The sequence below is a fragment of the Jatropha curcas genome, chromosome 4 (genome assembly GCF_041381405.1).
Source record: "Jatropha curcas cultivar XTBG-Jc1 chromosome 4, XTBG_Jcur_1.0, whole genome shotgun sequence".
Lineage (NCBI taxonomy): Eukaryota > Viridiplantae > Streptophyta > Magnoliopsida > Malpighiales > Euphorbiaceae > Jatropha > Jatropha curcas.
In genome coordinates this window covers 29,565,342-29,592,223 of record NC_143154.1, presented here as the reverse complement: position 1 = coordinate 29,592,223, position 26,882 = coordinate 29,565,342, and the positions used below count along the sequence as shown (strand labels likewise).

General features: G+C 35.1%; 5 protein-coding genes, 1 non-coding gene and 1 pseudogene across 7 annotated transcripts; 2 read left to right on the top strand and 5 right to left on the bottom strand.

The window, feature by feature from the left end:
- Nucleotides 1-4,105: 4,105 nt before the first annotated feature.
- On the top strand, nucleotides 4,106-5,762 carry LOC105645990 (Exostosin family protein). The gene has a single exon (XM_012231750.4). It carries the CDS (start codon nucleotides 4,218-4,220, stop codon nucleotides 5,562-5,564), a length of 1,347 nt encoding a protein of 448 aa, XP_012087140.1. The 5' UTR covers nucleotides 4,106-4,217; the 3' UTR covers nucleotides 5,565-5,762.
- A 110-nt stretch (nucleotides 5,763-5,872) lies between these two features.
- LOC105645991 (3-ketoacyl-acyl carrier protein synthase III) lies at nucleotides 5,873-10,151 on the bottom strand. The gene is given in 8 exon segments (NM_001306027.1): nucleotides 5,873-6,302; nucleotides 6,402-6,624; nucleotides 6,711-6,775; nucleotides 7,522-7,640; nucleotides 7,727-7,832; nucleotides 8,645-8,781; nucleotides 9,240-9,388; nucleotides 9,950-10,151. Coding segments are annotated over 8 exon segments (1,203 nt in total). The 5' UTR covers nucleotides 10,132-10,151; the 3' UTR covers nucleotides 5,873-6,080.
- Nucleotides 10,152-11,848: 1,697 nt separating this feature from the next.
- TRNAG-GCC (transfer RNA glycine (anticodon GCC)) lies at nucleotides 11,849-11,919 on the top strand. Its single transcript has one exon. It is a non-coding gene; the product is annotated as a tRNA-Gly (tRNA).
- Nucleotides 11,920-12,303: 384 nt separating this feature from the next.
- Nucleotides 12,304-15,264, bottom strand: LOC105645992 (flavin-containing monooxygenase FMO GS-OX-like 4). Its single transcript, XM_012231752.4, has 7 exons — nucleotides 14,426-15,264; nucleotides 14,128-14,198; nucleotides 13,512-13,664; nucleotides 13,308-13,390; nucleotides 13,047-13,182; nucleotides 12,785-12,958; nucleotides 12,304-12,660 (listed from the first exon to the last, which is right to left on the bottom strand). Exons 1-7 carry the CDS (start codon nucleotides 14,991-14,993, stop codon nucleotides 12,472-12,474), a joined length of 1,374 nt encoding a protein of 457 aa, XP_012087142.1. The 5' UTR covers nucleotides 14,994-15,264; the 3' UTR covers nucleotides 12,304-12,471.
- Nucleotides 15,265-15,517: 253 nt separating this feature from the next.
- LOC105645993 (flavin-containing monooxygenase FMO GS-OX-like 4) lies at nucleotides 15,518-18,448 on the bottom strand. The gene is made up of 7 exons (XM_012231753.4): nucleotides 17,685-18,448; nucleotides 17,356-17,426; nucleotides 16,705-16,857; nucleotides 16,511-16,593; nucleotides 16,265-16,400; nucleotides 16,002-16,175; nucleotides 15,518-15,895 (listed from the first exon to the last, which is right to left on the bottom strand). Exons 1-7 carry the CDS (start codon nucleotides 18,322-18,324, stop codon nucleotides 15,692-15,694), a joined length of 1,461 nt encoding a protein of 486 aa, XP_012087143.1. The 5' UTR covers nucleotides 18,325-18,448; the 3' UTR covers nucleotides 15,518-15,691.
- A 441-nt stretch (nucleotides 18,449-18,889) lies between these two features.
- Nucleotides 18,890-21,992, bottom strand: LOC105645995 (flavin-containing monooxygenase FMO GS-OX-like 4; annotated as a pseudogene). The gene is made up of 7 exons (XR_016320525.1): nucleotides 21,165-21,992; nucleotides 20,707-20,777; nucleotides 20,103-20,255; nucleotides 19,900-19,982; nucleotides 19,654-19,790; nucleotides 19,381-19,554; nucleotides 18,890-19,185 (listed from the first exon to the last, which is right to left on the bottom strand). The product of XR_016320525.1 is annotated as a flavin-containing monooxygenase FMO GS-OX-like 4 (transcript).
- A 147-nt stretch (nucleotides 21,993-22,139) lies between these two features.
- On the bottom strand, nucleotides 22,140-25,184 carry LOC105645996 (flavin-containing monooxygenase FMO GS-OX-like 4). Its single transcript, XM_012231754.4, has 7 exons — nucleotides 24,554-25,184; nucleotides 24,232-24,302; nucleotides 23,495-23,647; nucleotides 23,295-23,377; nucleotides 23,049-23,184; nucleotides 22,790-22,963; nucleotides 22,140-22,455 (listed from the first exon to the last, which is right to left on the bottom strand). The coding sequence occupies exons 1-7, from the start codon at nucleotides 25,116-25,118 to the stop codon at nucleotides 22,249-22,251; spliced, it is 1,389 nt and encodes a 462-aa protein (XP_012087144.1). The 5' UTR covers nucleotides 25,119-25,184; the 3' UTR covers nucleotides 22,140-22,248.
- Nucleotides 25,185-26,882: the final 1,698 nt, after the last annotated feature.

Sequence of the window (26,882 nt, the reverse complement as noted above, 5' to 3'; positions counted from 1 at the left end):
ATTACATTATGCATAATTGCAAAGTGTATCATATATATTATTTTAAACATAGGAAATAACATTCAACTTTTAACGACGGATAAAATTCAAATACGAAATTTCTCATTTTCAATCTCCATTCCTTATTTTTTTATAAGATTTGAGAAAACTAATCAAATCACATCTGATTAATATATCATTATATATATAAAACGTGAAATATATTAATTTCAAATTAATTCAAATGAGATGCAATATTATTATTATTATTACAACATAACTCATATATATTATTACTGTTGTAGACTAAAAGTCATGAAGGCTGTGAATAGCAATTAAACCCTTAAACAAATTCATCATATCCATGCATAGACATTCACATAATCACATTTTTCGTACATTTATAAATTTGTGTTGAATATTTAAAATATATATCTTATTATTTTTTTTATTTCATTAAATTAAAAGAACCTCTCGGATATCTTAGAAATATTTATTCAACACTTTTAAAAATTTTATAAAGTTTTTGTAATAACTTCACAACAACGGTCGTATACATATATCATATCAAATTAATTACTAGGGATTCCCCAAAGGGTTGCCTAATGGAAACTACGCAGACAAACCTCTAGTTGTCCTGTATTTGATTCATGAAAATGTGGAAACAGTTAATTAACTCTTGTTTAGACTTAAGCCCGCCAATGCACATTAATCATAACCCTGATATTTCATTAAATTTATGTAAATTACAATAAATTATTGAATATTGACTATATTATTCTTAATTTAATACTTCTATGGGTAATGGAATGCGTGATATAAAAATGAATTTGATCATATATCAGAGACGCCTTTTGGTGGAAATGACTTGGAGAGTTGGAAGAACTTCAGAGTTAAGCGTGTTCGCTTAACGGAAATTCTATGATGGATTTTACCAATTCAATATGAGATGAAATTGACTTAATCCAAAGCGGACAATTCCTCTGGTGGTTGGAGTTGAGCGTGATATAAACACCAAATAATTATTGGTCATATATAAGGGTAAACATTAAAAAAAATTTTATTACTCGTTGAAGCTACAAATGTGACAAATTATTTTTCTTAAATATGACAAGTATTAAAGAACAGATGTATTAATGAATGATTGGAAGACTCTTTTAAGTCATGACAAAACACATTTTAATCAAATTAGTTTGATGAACCTCTTGTGTTCGGTAGTGTAGTTTAGTTGTTTTTTTTTTTAATCAAGTAACAAAATGTTAATGATTATCAAATAAAAAAAAAGATTTAAAAACTCTAAACATGTTCTTAGCTTTGATTAATTAATTGTTTAGGATTGGGGAAGAGGAAGAAAATTAATATTGGGAGTAATTAATTAAGTCTACATTGACTTATGAGTTTCAATATTGAGGGTGTTCAACTACTAATTATTATCATTACATGAGGTAATCAATTATAACCACCACATTCAAGCATATCATATAAATGTATAATCGAAAACACTAATTATTTACAGTAAAAAACATGACCCAGAATCCAATTATGCAAACCAGGAGGACGGTGATGAAGAATATGAATGCTCTCAATGCTCGCAAGATTAATATAATGTAAATACAAAAAAATAATCCGTAAGATTAATAATATTTATATATTTTTCAAATCGCAAATTTAATAAATATCCTAATGAAAATAATTTCAATGTCAATATGGAAAATTCACCAGTAAAATTTCAATATTAAATTAATACATTGCAGGTTTGTGAAAGGAATTCCATTTAATAGTTATAAAATTGCAGACATTATTAATAACAGAAACACATGAGAAGGGTGACAGGAAGAAGATCATCAATAAGCATGCAAGTCACTATATATATATATATATAATTGGAAGGCAAGCAATTTGCTTGAAGGATAACTTATTAATTAAGGGACAGAGATCAGTACTGCAGATTATGAAGGTGAAAAATCAGGCTAAAGGATAATATATATATATATTAAGAATTAGAAGACAGGTCCTGAAATATATCTCAAGAACATGAAATTATAGCTTCAGAAACTAAACAATATTATAATTAGAGTGTTACTTAATTTTATTGTTTGCATTAAAGCATTAATATATTGAGACACACATGCACCTAGCCATTATAATACATTGTTCCATGAGTTAGGTGTGTACACATTATTGAAATTCCTATTTGCGAGCAAGTTGCATTTTCTATTTTAGATCCAAAACTTTTTTTGCAGCAGCCTAACTACATGTATATACCCTCTTGTTGCTTTTGGCATTTTGTCCTGACTGCCTGCCTGCTTTCCAACTTGTCTTAGGGACGCAATTGTTTACTTATACAAACTGGGGAATAGGATCGTGTATGTAGATGGAGATGTAAATGAGACAAGCCGAGAAGATCCGCTCGATAGTTTAGTTTTGGTTCGAGACTCGATGCTCAAATAATTTTAAAATATATATTTTATATATGTGTATATAAAAGTTTAATAAGGTCCGATAAGTTTTCAAGCTGAACATTATCAGACTCGAGCTCAATTTGAGCCAAATTCGAACACCTCACAAGCCGACTTGACTTATTTACACTCCTATATACAGGCATGCACTGGTACAACAATAATTTGGTAGTGATTGAATTGGTTTTGTATTGTAAGCAACTATATATCATAAAATTCAATATTTTTTTCTCATTGCCCCCCTCCCCCCCCACAGTCACAATATATATATATATATATATATATATATATTTATTTATTTATTTCTATGCTCAAGGAATTTTCAAAATGTCTTAAGGGATAAAGACTCTTGTTTTTCCTTTTTAATTTCACTATCAATTTATTGAATCAAAAAAGAAAATATATTCATGAAGGAATCAGAGTAGGGACTGATGATTAATGTATTCAAGTGCCAATTGGCTTTTAGGTTCCTCTTTTCACTGTACAAATTGCATGAACAAGAGGCTGAGAATCTAAAAATAAAAAAAGGTGTTAAATTCCCTTCTTACATTTTAATTTTAATTTATTTGATGTATCTATCTGTCTGTACAATTAATTACAATGTATATGTAATTCTATCATTCTGGATTTGTACTTTCAAATTTTTTTTGTTCTGGATAAGGAGAGCTTCATTTTCATGATTAAAGAATTAACTCAACTCTCAAGAGTCTTATCTCTCTCTCTGAGCTTGGAACAATACAAAGCTACATAGCAATTAATTAGTGCAAAATGCCATTGATTTTATCAATTCTGGTGATAAAATCAAACAACAAAAAAACATAATCAGGTGATTTTTTAGCTGTTTGATTTTATCCTAGAAAGTTTTAAGGCAAAGCACATGCAAGGTCCAAATAGAAGACATGGGTAGATGAGCTAGTTCTGGAAATTTTGTGCAAAAGAGAATCTTCTTTTGCATTAGAATATTTCAATTACAGTTAAATAATACAAATTGAGACAAAACCTCCACCTGATATGCACATATATTTATAGTATATATAAAATATTGAACAAAAAAAAAGAAAAAAGAAAAAAGAAAAAACAAACTCACAAAAAAATCTTAACGAAGTTAGTAATGGTGAAGGAGAAGGTAGTAGTAATGGTGAAAATATGGGCTTAAAGAAGACAACACGCCATTTTATGCTAAGGCCTAAGGGTTCTGATAGAATTAAAAAAGCTATAACTTCTTGTTGAAATGGGTTGGATTTGTAAATTATTGGGCCTTATGTGCAACCATTTTCAGAAGATTTCAAAATAAGAAATGGGCTTTGTTTACCTAAGTAATTAGTTCCAAGCCATTGTAATGAAAAATGAATGATCGAACTTGGTACCTAACTGTTTCATATTATCACTCTCTACTTCAAAAATAATTTCGCTAAAAAAATGAAAGCTCTAAATATCGACTAATTATGGGGCGAAAATAAAAACTAATCAATCAATAAAATTACGAAACGCCGCCGCTTTCCGTGGGAATGAGTACCGTGAGAGCTTTCCGGTGTTGCAAGATGCAAACCCTGGTAAGTGGGCCCCAGTCACCGACAATTGTGGGTCAAACGCGCTAGTTCTGTCTTAAAAATGAAAGATTTCTTTTTTTTTTTTATTATTTATTATTTTTATCATAGTAAAAATCAGAAATGAAGACATGAGCGTAAATGTAGTAACAGTTCAGTGTTAAATCGAAGACATCATTAGATCTCTACGGTCTCTCCTGCTAGCCCATAATCTTTCTCTCTCCGTCTATCCATGGCCTGTAAATCTAATTTCTTTTTTATTCTCTGCGTCTTCTCTTTTTCCGTAAATTCGATCTTCTCCTTACGATCAGAACCACAATCACTTATAGAAACAGATTGCACCAACCGCTGGATCCATATTAGACGGTTACCATCACGCTTCAATCTTGATCTTCTTACAAACTGCTCCGAGTACACACTTATCGAAGATTTCTGCCCCTATTTAGCCAATCATGGCTTAGGCCCCAAAACGCACAATCGCTCTCAATCTTGGTACCGCTCCGATCCTCTTTTGTTAGAAGTCACTTTCCATCGCCGGATGCTTGAGTACCCATGTCTCACCGCCGATCCCAATTTGGCCACCGCAATCTACTTACCTTATTATGCAGCAATTGATTCTTTAAGGTATTTGTACGGTCCAGATGTAAATAATAGCATGGAGCATGGGTTAGAATTATTCGACTATCTTCAAGAAAATGATTTTAAGATATGGGAAAGAAATAATGGGATGGATCATTTTCTTGTTATGGCAAGACCCGCTTGGGATTTTTCACAGCCTTTGGATTTTGACCCACCTGTATGGGGAACTTCACTTCTTGAATTGCCTGAGTTTTATAATGTAACTGCTTTAGTTGTTGAAGGTAGGACTTGGCCTTGGCAAGAACAAGCTGTGCCTTATTTAACCTCATTTCACCCTCCAAGTTTAGCCCTTTTTTATTCTTGGCTTAAACGTGTTAAGGGTTCAAGAAGAACAACGTTTATGCTCTTTGCCGGCGGCGGCGGTATCTCTGCCACCCCAAATATTAGGAGAAGTATTAGAAATGAGTGTGAAAATACTAGTAATAGTACTAGTACTAGTATGGGTGGTTTTTTTTGTACTAAGGTATGTGATTTAGTGGATTGCTCTAATGGGATATGTGAACATGACCCTATAAGGTATATGAGGCCAATGTTACAAGCCAATTTCTGTTTGCAGCCACCAGGGGATACTCCAACAAGAAGATCAACTTTTGATGCCATAATTGCAGGGTGCATACCAGTTTTCTTTGAAGATGTGTCGGCAAAATCGCAATACCGTTGGCACTTGCCGGAGGAGATATATGGGGAATTTTCAGTTTTTATACCTAAAGAAGAGGTTGTGTATAAAGGGTTAAGGATTTTGGATGTTTTAACGAGCATTCCAAGTGATCAAGTGAGGAAGATGAGGGAGAAAGTTTTAGGGTTGATTCATAGAGTTTCATATAAGAAGCATGGGAGTTCGTTGGGTTTTAGAGCAAAAATGGATGCTTTTGATATTGCAGTTGAAGGTGCTCTGAAGAGGATTAATACAAGGCTTAATGGAGGAGAGTTTTATTACTGATTATTAATTTTAATTTATTTTGGTTGTTGTAATTATTATTATCATTGATTCTTCTCTCTCTCTCTCTCTCTCTCTCTCTTTTTTTTCTTTCGTTCTCCTGCAAAAAATGCAGAGAACAATAGATCATTTTTGTTTGTATCAGTAACCATCTGCATTCAATTTTGGAGGAAAAATATTGGTATTCTCTCTTTCTGTTCATCTTAATATTTGCCTTGATGTTAAGAACAGTGCTGATTGTAAAAAGATCAATAAAAGATGAAATGCTGGTGAACAGAAGTCTGTAAAGCTTCTGTAATGGTGATCAAAAGAAAAGGAAAAAGAATAATTAATTAAAGCTGCAAAAATATATGTGACAACAGAAACCAAGCAAACAAAAGGGAGCTGTTGAGAGATTTTGCGTTAGCGAAATCTCTGATTATCTGTAATACATATAGAAAGAAAGGGAGGGCAAGAATGGTTTGACTTCACGTTACAAAGTAATTCTCATTCTTCTTTTATACTAGTCATTGAAAACCTTCAGCCCCATCTAATAATTGCAGAACCCCAAGTTAGACCAGCTCCAAAACCTGCAGTTGCAATAGTGTGGCCCGCCTTCACTTTCCCACTTCGAACCGCTTCATCCAATGCCAATGGAATCGAAGCAGCACTCGTGTTCCCATAATTTGCTAAGTTTGATATGACCCTTTCTGGTGGAACTTCTAATCGTGTCGCAACTGCATCAAGGATCCTCTGGTTTGCCTGCAAAAAAAATATTCACCTCCATTATTCCTGCATCACCATAATTACCCTGTCTGGCATGTTGCATGATACAAATCAGAGACTTCATATAATTCATACCTGATGGAGCAGTAACCAATCAATGCTAGATCCTGTGAGACCGGCCTTCTCAAGAGCAGACTCTATAGATTGTGGGACACATCGAACAGCAAAGCGGAAGACCTCTTTTCCGTTCATCTGAATGCAGGAATATGAGGCACGCCTGGGAGGGAAGCCTAAAACTGAACCATTAGATCCCAATGCATGATCCACTTCACTTTCTGTAATGCCAGCATTCAAATGTCTGCAAGAAAAGAAGGATATGTCATCTGTATCTTAACTAGTAGAAAACTTGGAGTCTATTTACATGGGTACGTCAGAAAAACCTACCTCTGGCCATCACCATCACTATGCAAATCAAAACTAAATAAACCATCATCCTCACTGTCACAGGCCTGTAGAATTACAGAAAACTCAACAACTAAGCAGCTACTTATTGATTGTTCACCTATAAATACATAAGCCAAACCAAATATTAACATAGAACAGGGAGGGGAGTCAAGTTGGGGGTGGAAACAATTAAGTTTACAGAGAGTTTGACCAATGACCCGAGACAAAACCATGAAACTAAAGATGAAACAAGATATTTAACTTACAACCTACCATGAAGAGGTAGGGATCTGAACCACAAATAATTCACCTCATCTAAACCTGTTTAGAGTCAATGGCTAGAACAATAATATAAGATATCAGTTCCCTCTTACACCTAGCTTTTGATACAGAGATGCAACTAACCAGGAAATGCTTTATCATCTCGCTCTAGAAAGCAGCATAAGGTGCTAAATGGTCCCAATTTTCTCCAAATTTAAAAAGATAATAATAGTATAATATGTACTACCATGCTTGATCTACAAAATGTGATGCATGACATGATTGTAGCCCACTATAATGAGTATCAGTGAAAGATGCAGAATTTGTCAATGGAAATAAAAGTTTAATACTGTCTCAAGTGAAGAGATGCATAGGCACCTCAATCCCTAATAGTTGAGGTCAGTTGCATAGAACCTTCTACATTCGCTTAAGGTGCACCAATGATATTGAAAAAATAAAAACAAAAATTAACCAATGTAATCAAGAAAAATTAAATCATAGTACAGCAGGTACACGAATCAAAAAACTAAGGGAAAAATAGAAAACATACCTGTACAAGCACAGCACCAGCAGCATCCCCAAAGAGAATACAAGTTCCTCTATCCGTCCAGTCAACATATCGAGAAAGACCATCAGCACCGATTACCAGTACATTTCGAAACCCACCTCCTGTAATTGACAACGTTTCATTTGATCTATCAAAACATGGAGGCCATGATCATGCTTGAGAAAGCAAAGTAAACAAGTTTCTTTACCCCTAATGTGACAAGCAGCTGAAACTAGGCCCAATACAAATCCACTACAAGCAGCTGTAATATCATAAGCCAAAGGATTTGTTTTGCAGCCAAGTGCCTTTGGGATCTGAAATTTTTAAGAAATACTAAATTAGATTCTTGCAACAAAAAGCTAATATAGGATCGATTAACTTCAGTACTACTGACAAACTTTCACAGTGTTTTACCCAAGAATCAGAAGCTTAAAACCATTAATCAGCGAATTATAAGGTCTGATGATTGAGATTGGAAACAGGATAAAGGCTTATTTATTTGTATACTAAAGCTTACCAGGAAGGAAAAAGAGAGAAGATGAAGAGTAGAAAGATAGGAGTACAGAGCCATATAGGAGAAACAGAGTATTAAAATGGGAGAAAGTGCATCTAATATTGAATTTTATAAATTACTTTTTTATTGCAACGCTAGTAATTTCATATGCAGGGATGTAGCACTGTAACAGTAAATATTAAAATATATATTTCTTTCCTTTCAACCAAGCATGTATTTGTGGAAGAGTTTTATCCGTTTTTCTTTCTTTTCCATCACTTCTTCCAAGCGAGGTGTTAGTTGTTCATTGAAAGCCATCAAAGAAGAAAGCAACTTAGAAAACTAAATTCAACGTAGATAAAGGGGATGACTGACTACAGAATGCAACATAGTTGTAAAGACTCGATGCAGCTACCAAGAGATTTGTATAGTATAATAAATTTGAGCAAGTCCTTTCAGCACAATTGAGGATGACGCTTTAAGTTACTGATAAACAATCCAGGCACAACTTAAGAAAAGTCTCCAAACTTGCCCACCAACAAAATAAGTGAGTTTCAAGTTTCAAGATTGACCAGTTAACTACCCACGTAGCGCTAAACTATGTGAAGGATATGCCTATCTTGAAACCCATACCTGAGGAGCACTACCAAAAAGATCCTCTGGTGTAGATGTGCACATCAACACCAGGTCCACATCATCAGGTTCAACCTCTGCCATCTGAAGAGCTTTTCTTGCTGCCTCAGTGGCTAAGGAAATCAAACTATCTTTTCCTGTAACATTAGTGACAATCAAAATTAATAACTATTTGCAATTGCACTTCCCATTCCGTAAACAATCAATTGTAGATAAGTAGGCCAATGATGTTCAGGAAAACACAAATCATAGGCTGCGAACCACAATAGAAATTAATAGTTTGTGACCAAACAGTAATAAATAGATGCCTCTAGGTGCATTACCCTAAAATATAGTAAAAAGATATTTGTTTGAGAGATATCATCAAGCATGAAACTGGCAATGGCCATCATGTAATCACAGTTCAACCAAGATGAGTTCAAATTCACAAGGCTAAAAGTCTCAAAATCATCCAGATGAATGCCCTCTACCTAGGCTCAAGCTCAACTTTCAAGCATTGTTATTGAGAAGCTGGGTTACAAGCCTAGATGTTACACTGCTCATATCCATCTAACATATGAAACTTAAAATGCATTGCAAAATGAAAAAGCCTGACCTGTAAGAACTCGTCGATTGCGAATCCCAGTTCGAACTGATATCCATTCATCAGAAGTATCAACTACCTTTGCAAGGTCATCATTTGAAATCTGAAGAGCAGGTACTGCTGAACCACTACCAACTAACTTGCAACCATTACTAATGAGCCTGTGAATTTACAAAATTGGAACAGAACTAAACTAAGATAATCAAATTCAATTCTTTTGTTATCAGATTCATCTAAAAAGGAATCTATTACCATAAATCAGTAGCACCCACTTATAACTAATAATCATTACTAAAAACCATTACCAATCCATAACCGGTGAATCCAATACCTACTTCATTCAGCTCTGAACTTTCTACAACCTGCTTGAACCAAACTCCTACTTCAATATGAAGTTTAAGATATACTGCGTAAGCTACTGTATCCAAAAATGATTCAACAACTTTCAGCTGATGGCTTCAAATCACAATCTAACAAAGTCAACCCCTTTATTTAGCTTTAGATTGTCTTGCATGGCACTTAATCTCATTTTAGAAGAAAAAGAAAAATTGTAATCCTTTTGATTGCTCAGGATTCTAATTGCCAAACTATGTACAAATTTCCACTTCTTCAACAAGCAACGCAGACCAAATAGGAATTATACGTCATCCAATCAATTTGGAATGTTTGAACCAACAAGAGAAGCTAATACAATCAGGAAATACTCATTTGCAAATTCATACCTGGGTATTTGAGATTGAGAAGTGGAAAGCTTCTCTGCACCTTCAATGGAGCTGGAGCAGAATACCCTTCTGGATATTCTTCCGCAAGAGAAAAACCCAGATCCAGTCATCTCTATTGAAGGCTTAACCTTTCTCCTTAGGCTTGGAACTGAAGGACTAAAGAAACCGGATGCATTTGCCATCTATACTATGAACAACCTATCCTAAGAAAATAAAATATGTTTTGTAGTTGCAGAGGGAGAGGAAAAAAATGCAAGAAATTTGTTTCAACTTATATATGAGGAACCAAAAACGAGAAAGCGATTGTAAATAGACCCAGAGCCCATTAGATGAGAAGAAACCGGAATAAAATACAAAGAAATAGAGAGTAAGACGCACGCAAATTCAAAGATCTGATTTTTGGTTAATCTTTTGAAGGAGGACCCAAGAAAATAGAAGAAAAGGGGCGATTATGCCAATCCAATTTGAGGGAACTCCAATGCCTTCAATCTCTTTATCAGCAACTTTGTTTGTAAAGCTCAGTCCTGGAAATCCCTTATAGTTAATTTTGTTGATACAACCTAAGCGGTTTTGGTTCAAGCGGCATGCACTTGACACAAACAATAGTTGGTAGAATCCATTGATTGTGAACACCTATATGGATTACGTGGCAAATTCTTATTGGTTAGATTATTAAAGTTTGTGTAGGGTGGCATGTAGAAAATTATGAACTGAGATCCCCCCCATCTTTTGTTTCTGCTAGTTGCATTCCATGTGTTTAGATACAAACAATGACAACAGTTTCGTTTTTTTACAAGTCATTTCAAATCTTTCCTTGGACAATACAAGTTGACAAAATTTGTTTAGCTACAAAGTCTATTTCTTTGCTGTAAGATTGTTGTCTATTGACACTTTTCCCCTTGTTTTTTACAAACCTTGTTAAACCTATATATTTTCCAACAGAATATCCCACCTCCCTTTTTCATTACTGTGAGATTAATCTAGTAGATCAATTTTGTTGAACTTCACTGTCTTATTGTCAAAATTCGTAATTTTAAAAATATAATAAATCAGTCTATAGTTTAAGGTGTTATAAAATTTTTACCAAAAATTCAGAAAAAATTTATATATTATGTTTTCAAATACGAAAAATGTTAGCATCCTCTTTTATAACAATTTTTTTTTCCTTCTGAAATTGGACAACCAAACTCTCTCTAAAAGATAAATAAATAAATAAATGTTATTAGTTGCCATGTCAGATTGTTAGGCTAGAGAAGTCGACTTTTTTATACAAACTTGTCGTGATCTATGAATTGCATAGTTGCAAATGAATTGCAGACAGCAGCATTATTGTTTTTGTGAGAAAAAAATTGGAATAAAAATAATTAATTACATTCAACAATTAAATCGGTGTTTGAATAGCTGAAAATAAGATACATTTGCCACTTCAACATCTATACCATGCTTTTCAGATTTTGAGCTACATTTGTGGTTTCTGTTGAGAGTTGGGTGAACAACAAACGAACATTTCTTCAAAGAAACAATATTTGTATTTATATCTTGTTAAAGTGTTTATCTAGATAAGAATTCTAAAGCACTTAGCTACCTCACCATGAGTCAGAGCCAAATGGTGCTGCTCTTTCTTTAACATGCCTAACATTGTTTAAATCGAACAACTCGATGAACAAATCAAAGTGCTCCATTAATTAAAAATAACTTAAATTATACTCAATGCCCTGGCTTACACATGGCTACTTCCATTAAGCATAGATGTCAAAATCATTTAGATCAACCTTCAATTTCACTGTTCAGCCTTCTTTTAAAATTTCACTTTCAATTTCTAGGATGATTTGTCTTTTTCCAAAAAATTTAATGGCTCACGCATGACAGAATTAATGGTTTGTCGGATAGAGCAAAGGGGCACCAGTGGTCTAGTGGTAGAATAGTACCCTGCCACGGTACAGACCCGGGTTCGATTCCCGGCTGGTGCAGTGATTATTTTTTGTTGTTTCTATTCATTAATAATGGATATAATTTTTTTCCCCTTTTCATCCACTGAAAATTCAACGCACAAGTTTCCAAATTCCAAGCTCCATTTAATTGTATAAACTACAGAATTTTACCGCCAACTTCTTTTTTGTAGTCATAACTAATCTATCATATAGTTTACTGATAGTAGTTTCAGTTTCTTTAGCAGAAGAATAAAGGATCGTGGACTTTCTTGCAATGATTAATTGTTTTTCAAAGAATAAAAATAATCTTTTTAGTTTCTTATTTTAATTAATTTTTATATTTTTGTGGCCATTTGAGTTGCAGGGTGGGGTAAGGATTTCGATGCAGACAAATGGAATAGTTTTGTTAAAAGTATATACAAATTTTCGGTAATGATTCAGGCCACATAATTTTTGTTTTTATTTTTGTCATTAAAGAATTAAAGTTAATGTTTTTAGTACACAGATGGATATGGGTATAGGTTTGATGTCCCTGTTGGGACAGACACAGAGCTTAACATTAACTCGTTTACACGTTTATGAACTCTCTGTTTATGTTCTTAAATTACATTCGGTGAAGTCTTGAATAGCTTCCAAGATCAGGTTATCATCTTCCCATTCATCACGATATTTTTCTGGGTTCAAGAGGAGGTTCTTCAAAGCCGCAAAAAACATTTCCGTTCTCCATTCTTCCAACTCTTCAAATCCACACTGAACAGCAATCCACTTGTAATACTCAAACTATGAAAATTACAAAAACAATGTAAGAAAAGCAATTAAATTTTAGCCAAGCAAGTTGTGTAGGGACTAGGGAACTACTTGACAGACATTAATGACAAGGAAATTGATATACAAAAAGGCTTACCTGAGACACGCTCATATCATGAGTGTATCTTTTTGATATATTTGAAGCTTCAAGTGACAGGTAGAATGCTTCAATATCTTTCATCATTTCCTCTTGTGATGGAAGCACAATCCTACCCGATAAAACGCCAGCAATCCACTTGCTTTGAAACTCGAACATTCGGAAAGGAAGAACCTGGCACCAATCACAGAAGAATATCGTTCTCTCAGTCCAAGTTGAAAATTGCATCAAGAAAAGAATATGACATCAAACAGAAAAGAACCTTCCATGGTAACCCAACAAATGAAAGCCATGGAGCCAAAACTGGTGGGAAAACATGCTTGTATAATGGTCCAACACGATTGTCATCCACAGTCACAATGCCATGGGTTTCAAGAAAAGGGAAATGATACTTGTACCTTATAGAAGAGGACAATCATAACTATAAATTCAGTTTCATTCCTTTCTCTGAGACAGGGATATGAGTGTATATATATATATATATATATAAGTTAATCATCAAACGAAAGAAATATCTAAGTACCCGGTGCAATGTAGAATGGTATCTGCAAGGACAACCCTCCCATTTCGGAAGACCACAGAACCATCTTCATGCACACTTTGTATCTGCATTATTATTAAAAGAGTACAATTTTAGAACAAGCTATGCTCCTGATACCGGGGTGCAAATTGAAGCCAGCTGACAAATTTCTCAAGTTAAAATCCTCACTCCTAATCTGTGATTTACCATAGAATGACGCCACATGTTATCATATCCAGGCTGCTCTTCGTGTGTTTCGTCTACAACTGATCTTGAGGCAACATGGACCTCTTTGGCAACTACAGCAATATCCCTGGATATATCCATAGCACTTGCTGCATTCCCAATCAAAACTACCACCTGTTTGCATAGAATTAGAAATAATGCATATAAGCAAGAAATACAAAATGCTTTAGGCATAAAAGAAAAGGTCAACACGGGCATAATACACACAGGACATATATTGAATAGAAAAAGAAACAAGTTCTGAAATTTTTGTAATTGCATGAAACTGAATCCCAAATTGCCCAAGAGACCTATGATTTTTGCAATTCTATCAGGAAAGAAGCATGCTTTTACTAAAAGTTCTGTTATTTATTTCAATCTCGCTAACTTGTAATTTGCTAGGCATCAATTGTATCTGACATTCCAATTGGACAACATCATTGTGCAAAAGGTGGTAGCTTTGTTAAATTTACCAAGCAAACGTACGCATAATAAACCCAAAAACTTCACAGCGGAATCCAATAATTCCAGCAACTTTGAAGCAATAACTTTCTGTATCTAAAAGTAGATAAAGGAGAAGTAGAAATCTGAGACGGACTTGATCTCGAAAGGGCTCAGGAACACGGTAATTGTGGCTATGCACTTGCTTCCCCGGCCAAGCACTGATGCCTGAAAAGAATATCCTTCATTATTATTCATCTTTTCTTATTGAACAAAGAGTGTAGAAGAAATACAGAAATTAGTAAATAGTCTTTGCAAATAAAGCAAAAACTATTAGGAAAAACATAACGAGACCCATCAACAAACATCAACTGTTCATAAAAAAAAAATGATCCAAGGAAACATAAACAAAGAATACTAAAATAAGCCTGATATTCATTACCAAGATTAAGTACCTGCTATTTCAGCAACACGAGGTTCAGTGAAATGACCATTACAAACCACAACAGCATCAAAAATCTCTTCGTCATATTCAAAATTAACATCACTATTGCCAAAGTTATCACATTTTTTCCTTTTAGACCTTACTTTCCACTTGTTACTATCCTCCATTAACCCGACGTACACAACCTCAGTCTCAAACCTCACCAACTGCTCAATCTCAAATTCCCTCGCAAAATCTCGCAAGTAGAATAACACCTCTCTGTGACCCGGAAACCTTCTTGGATCTCTCATCTTATCATTTTTGGGTATAAACGGGTAGTCTCCGAAACCCATCGCTTCTCTAGGCAGGTTGGTGCGGAGAGAGCTGTAGAGGCTCGATTGGATTATGGGTCGGCCTGGATCGAGGCTTAACGGGTCTGGTTCAACCCGCGGATTGTAGACCCATGTACCACCAATTTGGGCATCTCGTTCATAGACGACGACTTTGTGGCCCTCGCGGCTGAGTTCACGTGCGGCCGCGAGGCCGGCGGCTCCTGCTCCGATCACCGCCACGTAGCGAGAGGTGAGAGGAATTGACATTGCTGAACAGTTGAATGTCGGAGAAAATAAATAAGAGGAGAAAAACGTGCCCTTCAAAAATGCTCTCACTGGAAAGTGAGTGCGTATACACTTACGAACATGAAAAATAGTCCAAATACTCTGAGTCCAAAAATTTGTTCTGTAAGAAAACTAGTTCCGTATCAAATTTTGTTTTTGCTCCAAAGATAAATATTTGTTTATCCACTAGGACGGTTGAAGATGTCGTAGTTTCGGGCCAGCTGTTTTTTACTTTCTTCACATGGAGATGTGATCGCTCACGCATGTCTACTGCTAGAACTAAGACTGTTGTTTTCTAATATTATTAGACTCGTTCGTTCATTCCAGGAGTTAGCGCATAGACCAACTGTTACCGTGCGTTGTCGTTTCAATCAAAATTTCAAATCAAATTAAACCAAATCCTAAACCCTCCTATTTATTTTCAAAGTATGATAATTTAAAAAAAAAACATCTAAGCGGAACAGCAATTTGTCCTTTTCTTTTTTTAAAGAAAGGGCTCAGAACAATACAGAAAGAGTTTACTTTTTTTTAATCATATTCCAGTCTTCATCTTTGTACTTCATAACATTACAATTTTACTCAAATCTCTGAAAATAAATAAGTATCTTCAACTCTTCATCTTGATTAAAATTACAACAACACAGGTCGAATTTTGAATGTAAAAAGAAATGGTAACGGCTTTATTTAGAGGTCAGGTCCTTTTGAATGTATTTAGCGAAGTCCTGATTAGCTTCCTCGATCAAGCAGTCATCTATCATCAATTCATCACGATATGTCTCTGGAAGTTGACGCTTGCCGATGCTACTTGCATTATACATTTGCTTTCTCCATTCCTCATACGCTTCACACCCGCATTGTCCAGCTAGCCAATTGTTATACTCAAACTGCAAAAAGACATAGTTCATCCAGTTGCAGGAAAATTTTCTCCAAGAAAATTCAGTAACAAATGTAAGAGTAATAGACAGAGAAAAATGGGTGCTTAAGGCGTACTTGAGATTCACCCATGCGATGGGTGTATCTTTTTGGAACATTTGAAGCTTCAAGAGACATATAAAAGGTTTCAATAGCTTCCATCATCTCTTCTTTTGATGGAATTCCAATCCTACCTGATAAAACACCAGCAATCCATTTGCTTTGAAACTCACACAATGGGAAAGGAGCAACCTAGCAGCAATCACACTAAAGGTGTTATGTTTACAGAGAGTCTAATATTGCATGAAAACAAAGCACTGCGACCTTCAACAGAATACAACCTTCCATGGTAACCCAACAAATGAAAGCCATGGAGCCAGAGCTGGTGGGAAGACATGCTGGTATAATGGCCCCACACGATTATCATCCACCGTCACAATGCCATTGGTTTCAAGAAAAGGGAAGTGATACTTGTACCTTAAAATAACAAAAATTTCAGTTCCATTTCTTTTGAACAGACCCAGATATCCCTCTTTATGTAAATCCTTGTGCATTTAGCCAAAATAATTAATTCAAATTGAAAGTACCCGGTGCAATGTAGAATGATGTCAGCTAGGACAACTCTCCCATTTCGGAATACCACAGAACCATCTTCATGAACACTTTCTATCTGCATTGTTTAAATACAGTAGATCAGGCAATTCTTCCAACATTAGTATCAAACACATACCTCCACAAGCTCCATAAGATAAGTCACTCACTCTTAATCTGGGTGATTTACCATAGAATGAAGCCACAAATTATCATATCCAGGCTGTGCTTCATATGTTTCATTTGCAACTGATCTTGACGTAACATGAACCTCTTTGGCAAACCCAGCAATTTCCCTTGATATATCAGCAGCACTTGCTGAACTTCCAATCAAAATTACTACCTATCCGCATCCGCGTAGGACAATGGATAAAGCAAGACATAATTAGATCTTAAGAAAAAAGAGGTTAACACAAGAAACAAGCTCAGAATGACATATTCACAAACAGAACATAAATATAGAAAAAGAAATATTATGGAAAGTTGCAAGTAGCAAAAACGAAAGAAAATCAATAAAGTAGAATAAAATTAGGATAAGAACTACGAACTTTCACAGTTTAACATCTGACATACGTGTTATCTCCAACGGGCCAAAATTAATGGATTTGAATATTCTGTTTTATATGCAGCGCAAGAAGTCGGAAGTGGCTATTGTAATTTTGTTAGTTACTGAGCACGCAAGAAAAGTATAATTTGAACCACTATAGAGTACAGATGTATGCAAAAACCAGAAAAATTCACTAAGCAAGTCCATGACATGCATCGACATTGAAGCAATGGTATTTTGCATTTGAAACATAAGAACATTATAGAATTGAAGAAGTAGAAATCTAACACATACTTGATCTTGGAATGGGTCAGGAACTCGGTAATTGTGGCTATGCATTTGCTTCCCTGGCCAAGAATTTATGCCTGAAAAGGAACTTCTTTATCATCATATTTTCCCAAAAATAACATCCAACCAAAACATCAAATATTCCTTAACATAGCAGAAAACATGAACAAATAGCAAAAATAAAAGTAGATAATCATCCTAAAGGTAATTCCACTCAAAGAATCTATCTTAGTCATCAGGAAAGATGAGTGTTCCTCAACAAAAACAACCAACCTTGATCCAATCAAACAAGTAAACTAAAAGTCAACCCAAAATTCAGCGTAAGGAATTGGCACCTGGTATTATTTCAGCAATACGAGGTTGAGTATAATGACCATTACAAACCACAACGGCATCAAAAATATCTTCATTAAAATCAAAGTCAATATCTTTGTCATCTCTCTTCTTTTTAGACCTCACTTTCCACTTATAACTATTCTCCACTAACCCAACATGAACCACCTCAGTCTCAAACCTCATCATCTCTTCAATCTCAAACTCCCTCGCAAAATCTTGCAAATAGAGCAACACCTCTCTATGACCCGGATACCTTCTCGGGTCTCTCGTTTTGTCGTTTTTTGGTATAAACGGATAAACTCTGAAACCCATCACTTCTCTGGAGAGGTTGGTGCGGAGAGAGCTGTAAATGCTTGAGTGGATTATGGTTCGGGTCGGATCGAGGCCTAAAGGGTCTGTTTCGACCCGGGAATCGTAGACCCAGGTGCCGCCGATTTGGGCATTTCGTTCGAAGACTATAACCTTGTGGCCTTCCTGATGGAGCTCACGAGCAGCGACAAGGCCGGCAGCTCCGGCGCCGATCACCGCCACGTCGCTGGAGTTGAAAGGAGTTGGCAATGATAAACGGTTGATTGTCATAGGAGTGAGCATTTGACTTGATGTACGATCGGGGTTCTGTTGGTCATTGATTACCGGCATAATCTTGATTCCGAGGATATATGGACGGTTTGGTTATTTTTGGTGATATGACTAACGGGTTTGTGGCCATTGGTTTGGCTTCAGAAATATATGAACCCAGTTACCCAGTTGCGATAAGACACGTCACACAAGCAGCGTTTGGGCGCGTACGTTAACTAGTGAACGGTATCTGTAATTAGCGAATATTGCCACGTTTGTAATTTTTAAATTAATATTGCAGCGTCCTGCGTGCTGCCTCTGTCTGGTGGCAATGTAAATATTATTTTCTCTGTTTATTATTAAAACTTGCAAGCCTAATAGCAAGAGCTTACAAGTTTAACTTTGAGAATAAATATAAATATAAATTCTTTCTCCACTGTATAAAACTGTAATTCAATAATTCAAATGGTAAGATATGCTTGAGTGTAATGTACGCCGTAAAACCAAAAATAAAAAGATGGAGAAATTTATAGTAAAAGAAAAATAATAATAACATTTCTCCTATCCTATTTCCAAGATTTTAATTCCATTAATATATGTAATCTATTTAAGGTAACTGATATTGTTCGTGCTCCAATAATAAGTATTGGTACAATAATAGCATTATTTAGGAGTTATCATTAAAGAGATAAATAGGGTGTTGGGCCTTACATATACATTTAACTTAAGCATACATTTATGAACTCTCTGTCTATATTCTTGAATTGAATGGTTAAGTCTTTAATAGCATCCAAGATTAGGTCATCATCTTCCCATACATCACGAAAGTTTTCTGGGTTGCAGAGCAAGTTCTTGCGACCTGCATATATAATGCATTTTCTTTCTCCATTCTTCCAAGTCTTCACATCCACACTGAGCAGCAATCCACTTGTAATACTCATACTATTAATATTAAAAACATATTCCAAGAAAAGCCATTAAATTTACCCAAAAAAAAAAAAAAAAAAAAAAAAAAACAGAGAGAGAAAGAAAAGGAGTAGGATAATAATTAAACAGACATTTACCATAGCAAGTTGTGGAGGGACTGGGGAACCACTTAATAGATAAACAAAGAAATTGCTATACAAGAAGGCTTACCTGAGAAACATCCATATCATGAGTGTATCTTTTTGGAATATTTGAAGCCTCAAGTGACAGGTAGAATGCTTCAACATCTTTCATCATCTCCTACTGTGATGGAAGTACAATCCTACCTGATAAAACACCAGCAATCCACTTGCTTTGGAACTCAAACATTCGGAAAGTAAAAACCTAGAGCCAATCACATATATAGAATCTAGATTATCATTTCTCGGTTCAAGTTGAATATTGCATCAAAAGAAAGCAATATGACATCAAACAGAAAAGAACCTTCCATGGTAACCGAACAAATGAAAGCGATGGGGCTAAAACTGGAGGGAAAACACGCTTGTATAACGGTCCAACACGATCATCATCCACAGTCACAATACCATTTGTTTTCAAGAAAAGGGAAATGATACTTGTAACTTAAAGAAGAGGACAATTATAACTATAAATTCAGCTTCGTTTATGTCTTAGAGATAAACATGTGTGTTTTTATAAGTTAATCATTAAACGAAAGAAATATCTAAGTACCCAGTGGAATGTAGAATGGTATCTGCAAGGACAACCCTCCCATTTCGGAAGACCACAGAACCATCTTCATGCACACTTTGTATCTGCATTATTATAAAAGAGTACAATTTTAGAACAAGCTATGCTCCTGGTACCAGGGTGCAAATTGACGCTAGCTGACAAATTTCTCAAGTTAAAATCCTCACTCCTAATCTGTGATTTACCATAGAATGACGCCACATGTTATCATATCCAGGCTGCTCTCCATGCGTTTCAGCTACAACTGATCTTGAGGCAACATGAACCTCTTTGGCAACTCCAGCAATTTCCCTGGATATTTCCCTTGCACTTGTTGAACTGCCAATCAAAACTACCACCTGTTTGCACGAAATACAATTTGAATCTTTAGGCGCAAAAGAAAGGGTCAACAGTGCACACAGATATCTATTGAATAGAAAAAGAAATATGTTCCAAAATTTTGTGAGTAGCAAAAACTCAAATTGGACAAGAGAGCTATGGTTTTTACAGTTTGATTATGGTTTTTAGAAAAGAGAAAGGCGTGATTTTTGTAAAAGTTCTGTCTGGGTAAGCATCAACTTTACCTGACATTCCAATTGGATAACATAATTGTACAAAAGGTGGTAGCTTTGTTAAATTTACAAAGCAAATAAGAAGATTAATTGCACTTCGTACCAATATAAATGAATGGATATGTATAAAGCCAAAAATCTTTATATTAGCAATCCGTAAAAATGCATCAACATTAAAGCAACAGCTTTCTGAATCATCTAAAAGCAGGTAAAGGAGAAGTATAAATCTGACACAGACTTGATCTCGAAAGGGCTCAGGAACACGGTAATTGTGGCTATGCAATTGCTTCCCTGGCCAAGAACCGAGGCCTGAAAAGAAAGAACGTCCTTAGCTATTATCATCTTTTCTTACTGAACAAAGAACCTAGAACAAATACAAAAAGTAAAGTTAAGGAATCATTGCAAATGAAACAAAATGGACAACATTTATTTACGCTCTACATTAAACCAATTGAAAAAAATACTTTTTTCAAAAAATTTGTTATTTTATTTTTTTCAATAATAGTCAGAAATATTTTTTTAAAATTAAAAACACTGTTTTTGATTCATTTAATATATAGAGTGAGTTTATATGTAGGTAAATCCTTCTAAAACAAAAACCAAAAGCCACAATGACCCATCAGCGAACATAAATTGTTCCTAAAAAAAAAGGTCCAACTATGATTAACCCAATATTCAGTATAAGAAATTAAGTACCTGGTATTTCAGCAATACGAGGTTGAGTGTAATGAACATTACAAACCACAACAGCATCAAACATATCTTCATAAAATTCAAAATCAATATCATTATCACCTCTCTTCTTTTTATACCTCACTTTCCACTTATTACTATTCTTCACTAATGCAACATTAACCACCTCAGACTCAACTTCACCATCTCTTCAATTCCGAACTCCCTCGCAAAATTTTGCAAGTAGAGCATCGCTTCTCTGTGACCCGGATACCTTCTCGAATCTCTCGTTTCGTCGTTTTTGGGTATGAACGGATAAACTCTGAAACCCATCGCTTCTTTGGGGAGGTTGATGCGGAGAGAGCTGTAGAGGCTCGGGTGGATTATGGTTCGACTAGGGTCGAGGCCCAACGGGTCTGATTCGACCTGGGGATCGTAGACCCAGGTGCCACCGATTTGGACATTTCGTTCGAAGACTACGATATTGTGGCCTTCCTGACGGAGCTCGCGAGCAGCGGCAAGGCCAGCAGCTCCTGCGCCTATCACCGCCACGTGGCGGGAGTTGAGAGTAGTTGGCATTGCCAGACCGTTGACTGTCGGCGCAAATAAATAGGAAATGGAAAACGTGCCTTTAGCACATATATATCGACGGCAGCTGCTTTCTGTTCACAACTGTTGTAAGCATAAATTGAAACATGTCGTGTTCAAAGCACGTGACAGTTGATAAACTACCTAATTTTGGCACTTATTTAATTTGTTTATCTATTTTTTCACAAAGGAAAGGGTCAAGAGTACAGTAACATTTGACTTTGTTTCAGTTTTCTTCATATCTCTGCAAAACATTATAATTTTACCCAAATCTCTTAAATTACCATTAATTTTCAAAATGCATTTACAGTAATAATAAATTATCATAACTGCATTTTGAAAATTAATTGTAATTGTACCACTTGATTAACTGAATTTAGCAGCAAAACAATTCAGTGGCTATAAAATCAATAAGTCAGAACATAATGTAGCTCGAATTTATTCAATCTTTGGTAAGAGAAGAAACGGTAAATTGGTTATAGGTAGCTAATTAATGCGAATTTGTGATATGAATTGTCATTTACAGCTGCGACTGCAGAAAATCCTTTTGAATGTATTTAGCAAAGTCCTCATAGGCGTCCTTGACCAAACATTCATCCATCAATTCATCACGATACGTCTCTGGTCTTTGGAGCCTGCCTATGCTACTAGCATTATACATTTGATTTCTCCATCCTTCGAACTCTTCGCAACCGCATTGAGCAGCAAGCCAATTATTATACTCAAACTGCAAAAAAACATACAAAAGATATTACTATGACAGTATATCAAATAATCAAAGGCACATTCATTACAGATATGCCTCAGGCCATAATTCATCCAATTGAATCTATTAGATTTGTAGAAAAAGTTCCCCCCGAGAAAATTCACGAACAAAAATATAGAGAATATGGATTATATTCAACAAAATATCAATTTGATTGCCAGCAATGTCTCTGTTAATCTATCATATGTACAGGCTTCAGAGTCTCCATCCTGCCAGATAATGATAATGGGCCTCTATAAAAGCATGGGAGCTACCTAATAGGTATTAACAAAGAAAACGGGGTACTTAAGCTTACCTGAGAATCACCTATACGATGAGTATATCTTTTTGGAACATTTGAAGCTTCAAGAGTCATATAGAAGGCTTCAACTGCTTCTATCATCTCCTGTTGCAATGGAATTGCAATCCTGCCCGATAAAACGCCAGCAATCCACTTGCATTGTAATTCAATCAATGGGAAAGGGGCAACCTAGAAGCAATTACAGTAAAGGTGTTATTTTTACAGTCTAATTTTGCATCAAAACGAAGCACAACACCATCAAACAGAATAGAACCTTCCATGGTAACCCAACAAATGAAAGCCATGGAGCCAGAACTGGTGGGAAGACATGCTGGTATAACGGCCCCACTCGATTATCATCCACAGTCACGATGCCATTAGTTTCAAGAAAAGGGAAGTGATACTTGTACCTTAAAATAACAAAAATTCAGTTCCATTTCTTTTGCTCAAACCAAGATATCCCTCCCTCTCTATATGTATGTGCGTGTTTAATTGCTAAAATAATTCAAATTGAAAGTACCCAGTGCAATGTAGAATGATGTCAGCTAGGACAACTCTCCCATTTCGGAATACCACAGAACCATCTTCACGGACACTTTCTATCTGCATTGTTTTGATACAGTCATTTAAGATCAGGCAATTCTTCTGATATCAGTATCAAAAAGATACCTCCACCAGCTTCTTAAGAGAAGCCACTCACTCTTAATCTGGGTGATTTACCATAGAATGAAGCCACATGTTATCATAGCCAGCCTGTGCTTCATATGTTTCATTTGCAACTGATCTTGACGCAACATGAACCTCTTTGGCAACCCCAGCAATTTCCCTTGATATATCAGCAGCGCTTGCTGAACTCCCAATCAAAACTACAACCTAACCACATAGAGGTGAAAAGCAAACCATAATTAGTTCTTAAGAAAGAGGAGGTTTGTCACAAGAAACAAGCTCAAAATAACATATATTTACGCACAAAATATATACATACATGTGTATATTTAAAATAAAGATGCTCCGAAATTTGCAAGTAGAAGAAAGGAAACAAAATCAGAAAAACCAAAATAAAATTGGGACAAGCATTGTGAGTTTTCACAGTTTTACTATTCGATAGAAAGTATATATGCCGTCCCAAAACTAATGGACTTGAACATTCTATTTTATTTGCATCTCCTTGTACTTTACATAGCATCAGTTCTATACTTGAATGGGTTGAAAACATGGCAATTGATCTAACATTCTAGTCAGCCAACATCATAATGCTAGAGGCAGTAGTTTTGTGCTGAAGTTACTAAAAAAGCAAGAAAAATATAATTTGAATCGCTACAGAGTATAGATATATGCAAAAACTAAAAAGTTCAATAACCAAGTCCATGACATGCATCAAAATTGAAGCAGCAGTATTTTGCATTTCAAACATAAGAACATTATGAGACGAGAAGAAGTAGAAATCTAACACATACTTGATCTTGGAAGGGTTCAGGAATTCGATAATTGTGGCTATGCATTTGCTTCCCTGGCCAAGAATTTATGCCTGAAAAGTACTTCTTTATCATCACATTTTCCCAAAATAACAAAAACAAATAACCAAAACATTATAACTGGAAAAGAAAAAAAAAAACCAATGGCAAGAATAAAAATGAATAGTCCTCGCAAAAGTAATTCCAATACAAGAACCTATCTTAGTCATCAAAGATGAATATTCCCTAAAAGAACAACCAACCTCAACCAATCAAACAAGCAAACCAAAAATCAACCCAAAATTCAGCATAAGGAATAGACTACCTTGTATTTCAGCAATCTGAGGTTGAGTGTGATGACCATTACAGACCACAACAGCATCATAAATCTCATCTTCAAAATCAAAGTCAGCTTTCTTCTTTTTAGACCTCACTTTCCACTTATTACTATTCTCCACTAACCCAATATTAACCACTTCAGTCTCAAACCTCACCATCTCTTCAATCTCAAACTCCCTCGCAAAATCTTGCAGGTAGAGCAACACTTCTCTATGACCCGGATACCTTCTCGGGTCTCTCGTTTTGTCTTTTTTTGGTATAAACGGATAAACTCTGAAACCCATCACTTCTCTGGGGAGGTTGGTGCGGAGAGAACTGTAAAGGCTGGAATGGATTATGTTTCTGCTGGGATCAAGGCCCAACGGGTCTGATTCGACCCGGGAATCATAGAGCCAGGTGCCGCCGATTTGGGCATCTCGTTCGAAGACTACGACATCGTGGCCCTCCTGATGGAGCTCACGGGCAGCAGCAAGGCCGGCTGCTCCGGCACCGATAACGGCCACTTGGCGGGAGTTGAGAGTAGTTGGGAGTGATAAACGGTTGATGGCCATAAGAGTATGCAGTGGACATAGGACCGGGTTCTGTTTTATTTAGTCTTGGTCATTGACTAATGATCATTTGCATGATTTTGATTCCGAGGATATATGGGCGGGTTGACGGGTTTGGCTTCGGCGGCCTAATGATAATTTTCACTAATAAATTTTTCAAAAAGTTAGAATTTCCTCCTAGAGTTATTTTTATTATAAATATACTCCAAATTCAACATTTATGTGTAATTGCATCCTAATTTTTTTTATGGAATTTGCAATCCTAATTGAATGTAAAGATTGAAATACAATAATATATTTGATGAGATCCACAAAAAAATTCCGGTAAATTTAAAACCAAGGTGAAATTCAATTTGATACACACCTTTTCAATAAATTTTCCAAAAAAATTAGACCTAAAATAAATTTGATTCCCTTTAATTTCCTCTTTCCCTATTTCAATAAACTTTTATGTGGATTTCATTAAATATATTATTTTTATTTTGAATCTTAACCCAAAATCAATTTTGGTGTGCAATTATAACTAATTATTGAATTTGAGGTATATTTGTAATAAGATTGCTTGAAGTTCTGAAAGTTTAGGGTGAAACGTATTATTAAGCTGGTTGTGAAATATAAGGTTGCACACGGTCTCAGGAACCAGACTAAAAAATTTTATCCAATCGAATTGGAATCGAAAAAGGATACCGAACCAGGTTTGACGGTTTTTTTTCAATAGCAAAAAACAGAATCCTGGACTTTCTAACAATCATTAAATTGATTTCTTGTTTAATTATGCAATGTCTGGATATGTTGTAATTTTGTTTGTGAGTTCAGTAAGTGATATATATTGATATGTCAGAGATTGTTGAGATTGCCAAACAGGTCCGTATAGTCTTAAGATCAATTGCAGTTGATATATTTATAATCTGCCTGGATATGAAATCACGTGGCTTCATTCCAATGCTAAAATTAAACCTTATAATGCTTTGTTTGGAAAAGAAAGAAAATCGAAAATAATGGAAGAAACATGGAAGAATTACCAATTTTTTTTACATAGTTATTTTTCACCTTTATTTATAATTGTGGATTTATAACTGTGGATGAGGATGACAATTGTATAACACCATAATTATTAATACGTGTCAGCTTGAAAATCCGCCCGATTTTAATTTTAAACTATTATAAGAAGGAAAATCGAATTGAATTAGTTGCTCCATGGTTGGACCAATCAACCAGCATAGAGCCAATTGATTATTTTTAATTATTTTTTGATTATATTATGATTATTTTAAATTATAATTTATTTAATTAATATATATATTTTTAGTCTTTTATGACCCATTAATTTAATCATTGATTACCGATTAATTTATTTAATAGACTCAATATCAAGATCGGATTTAATAACACTACGTAGGACCATTGCAGAAGTATTATATTTCCACCAGTTTTGGCTCTTGGGTTTTCATTTGTCATCATGGATGTGTTTAGCCTATTTTGATTGTATTCCGTAACAACTTTGTAAATGCATTATTTTTTATAGTATTGAAAATAACTTTTAAATGTTAATATAGTCTTTTATAAAAAGTTAAGATTGTGTTCGGCAACATCTTTTTAAGTAAACGCTAAAAACTATTTAAAAAGTTGTTCGTTAATATAGTATTTGGACTAACTTTTAGAGATTATAGTAGCGTTTTGTAAAAATTAACTCATGAAACGTTTAACTTTTAGCGTTTTATAAAAAGCTATTAAAACAACTAATAGCTACAAAAACAGTTAAGCTTG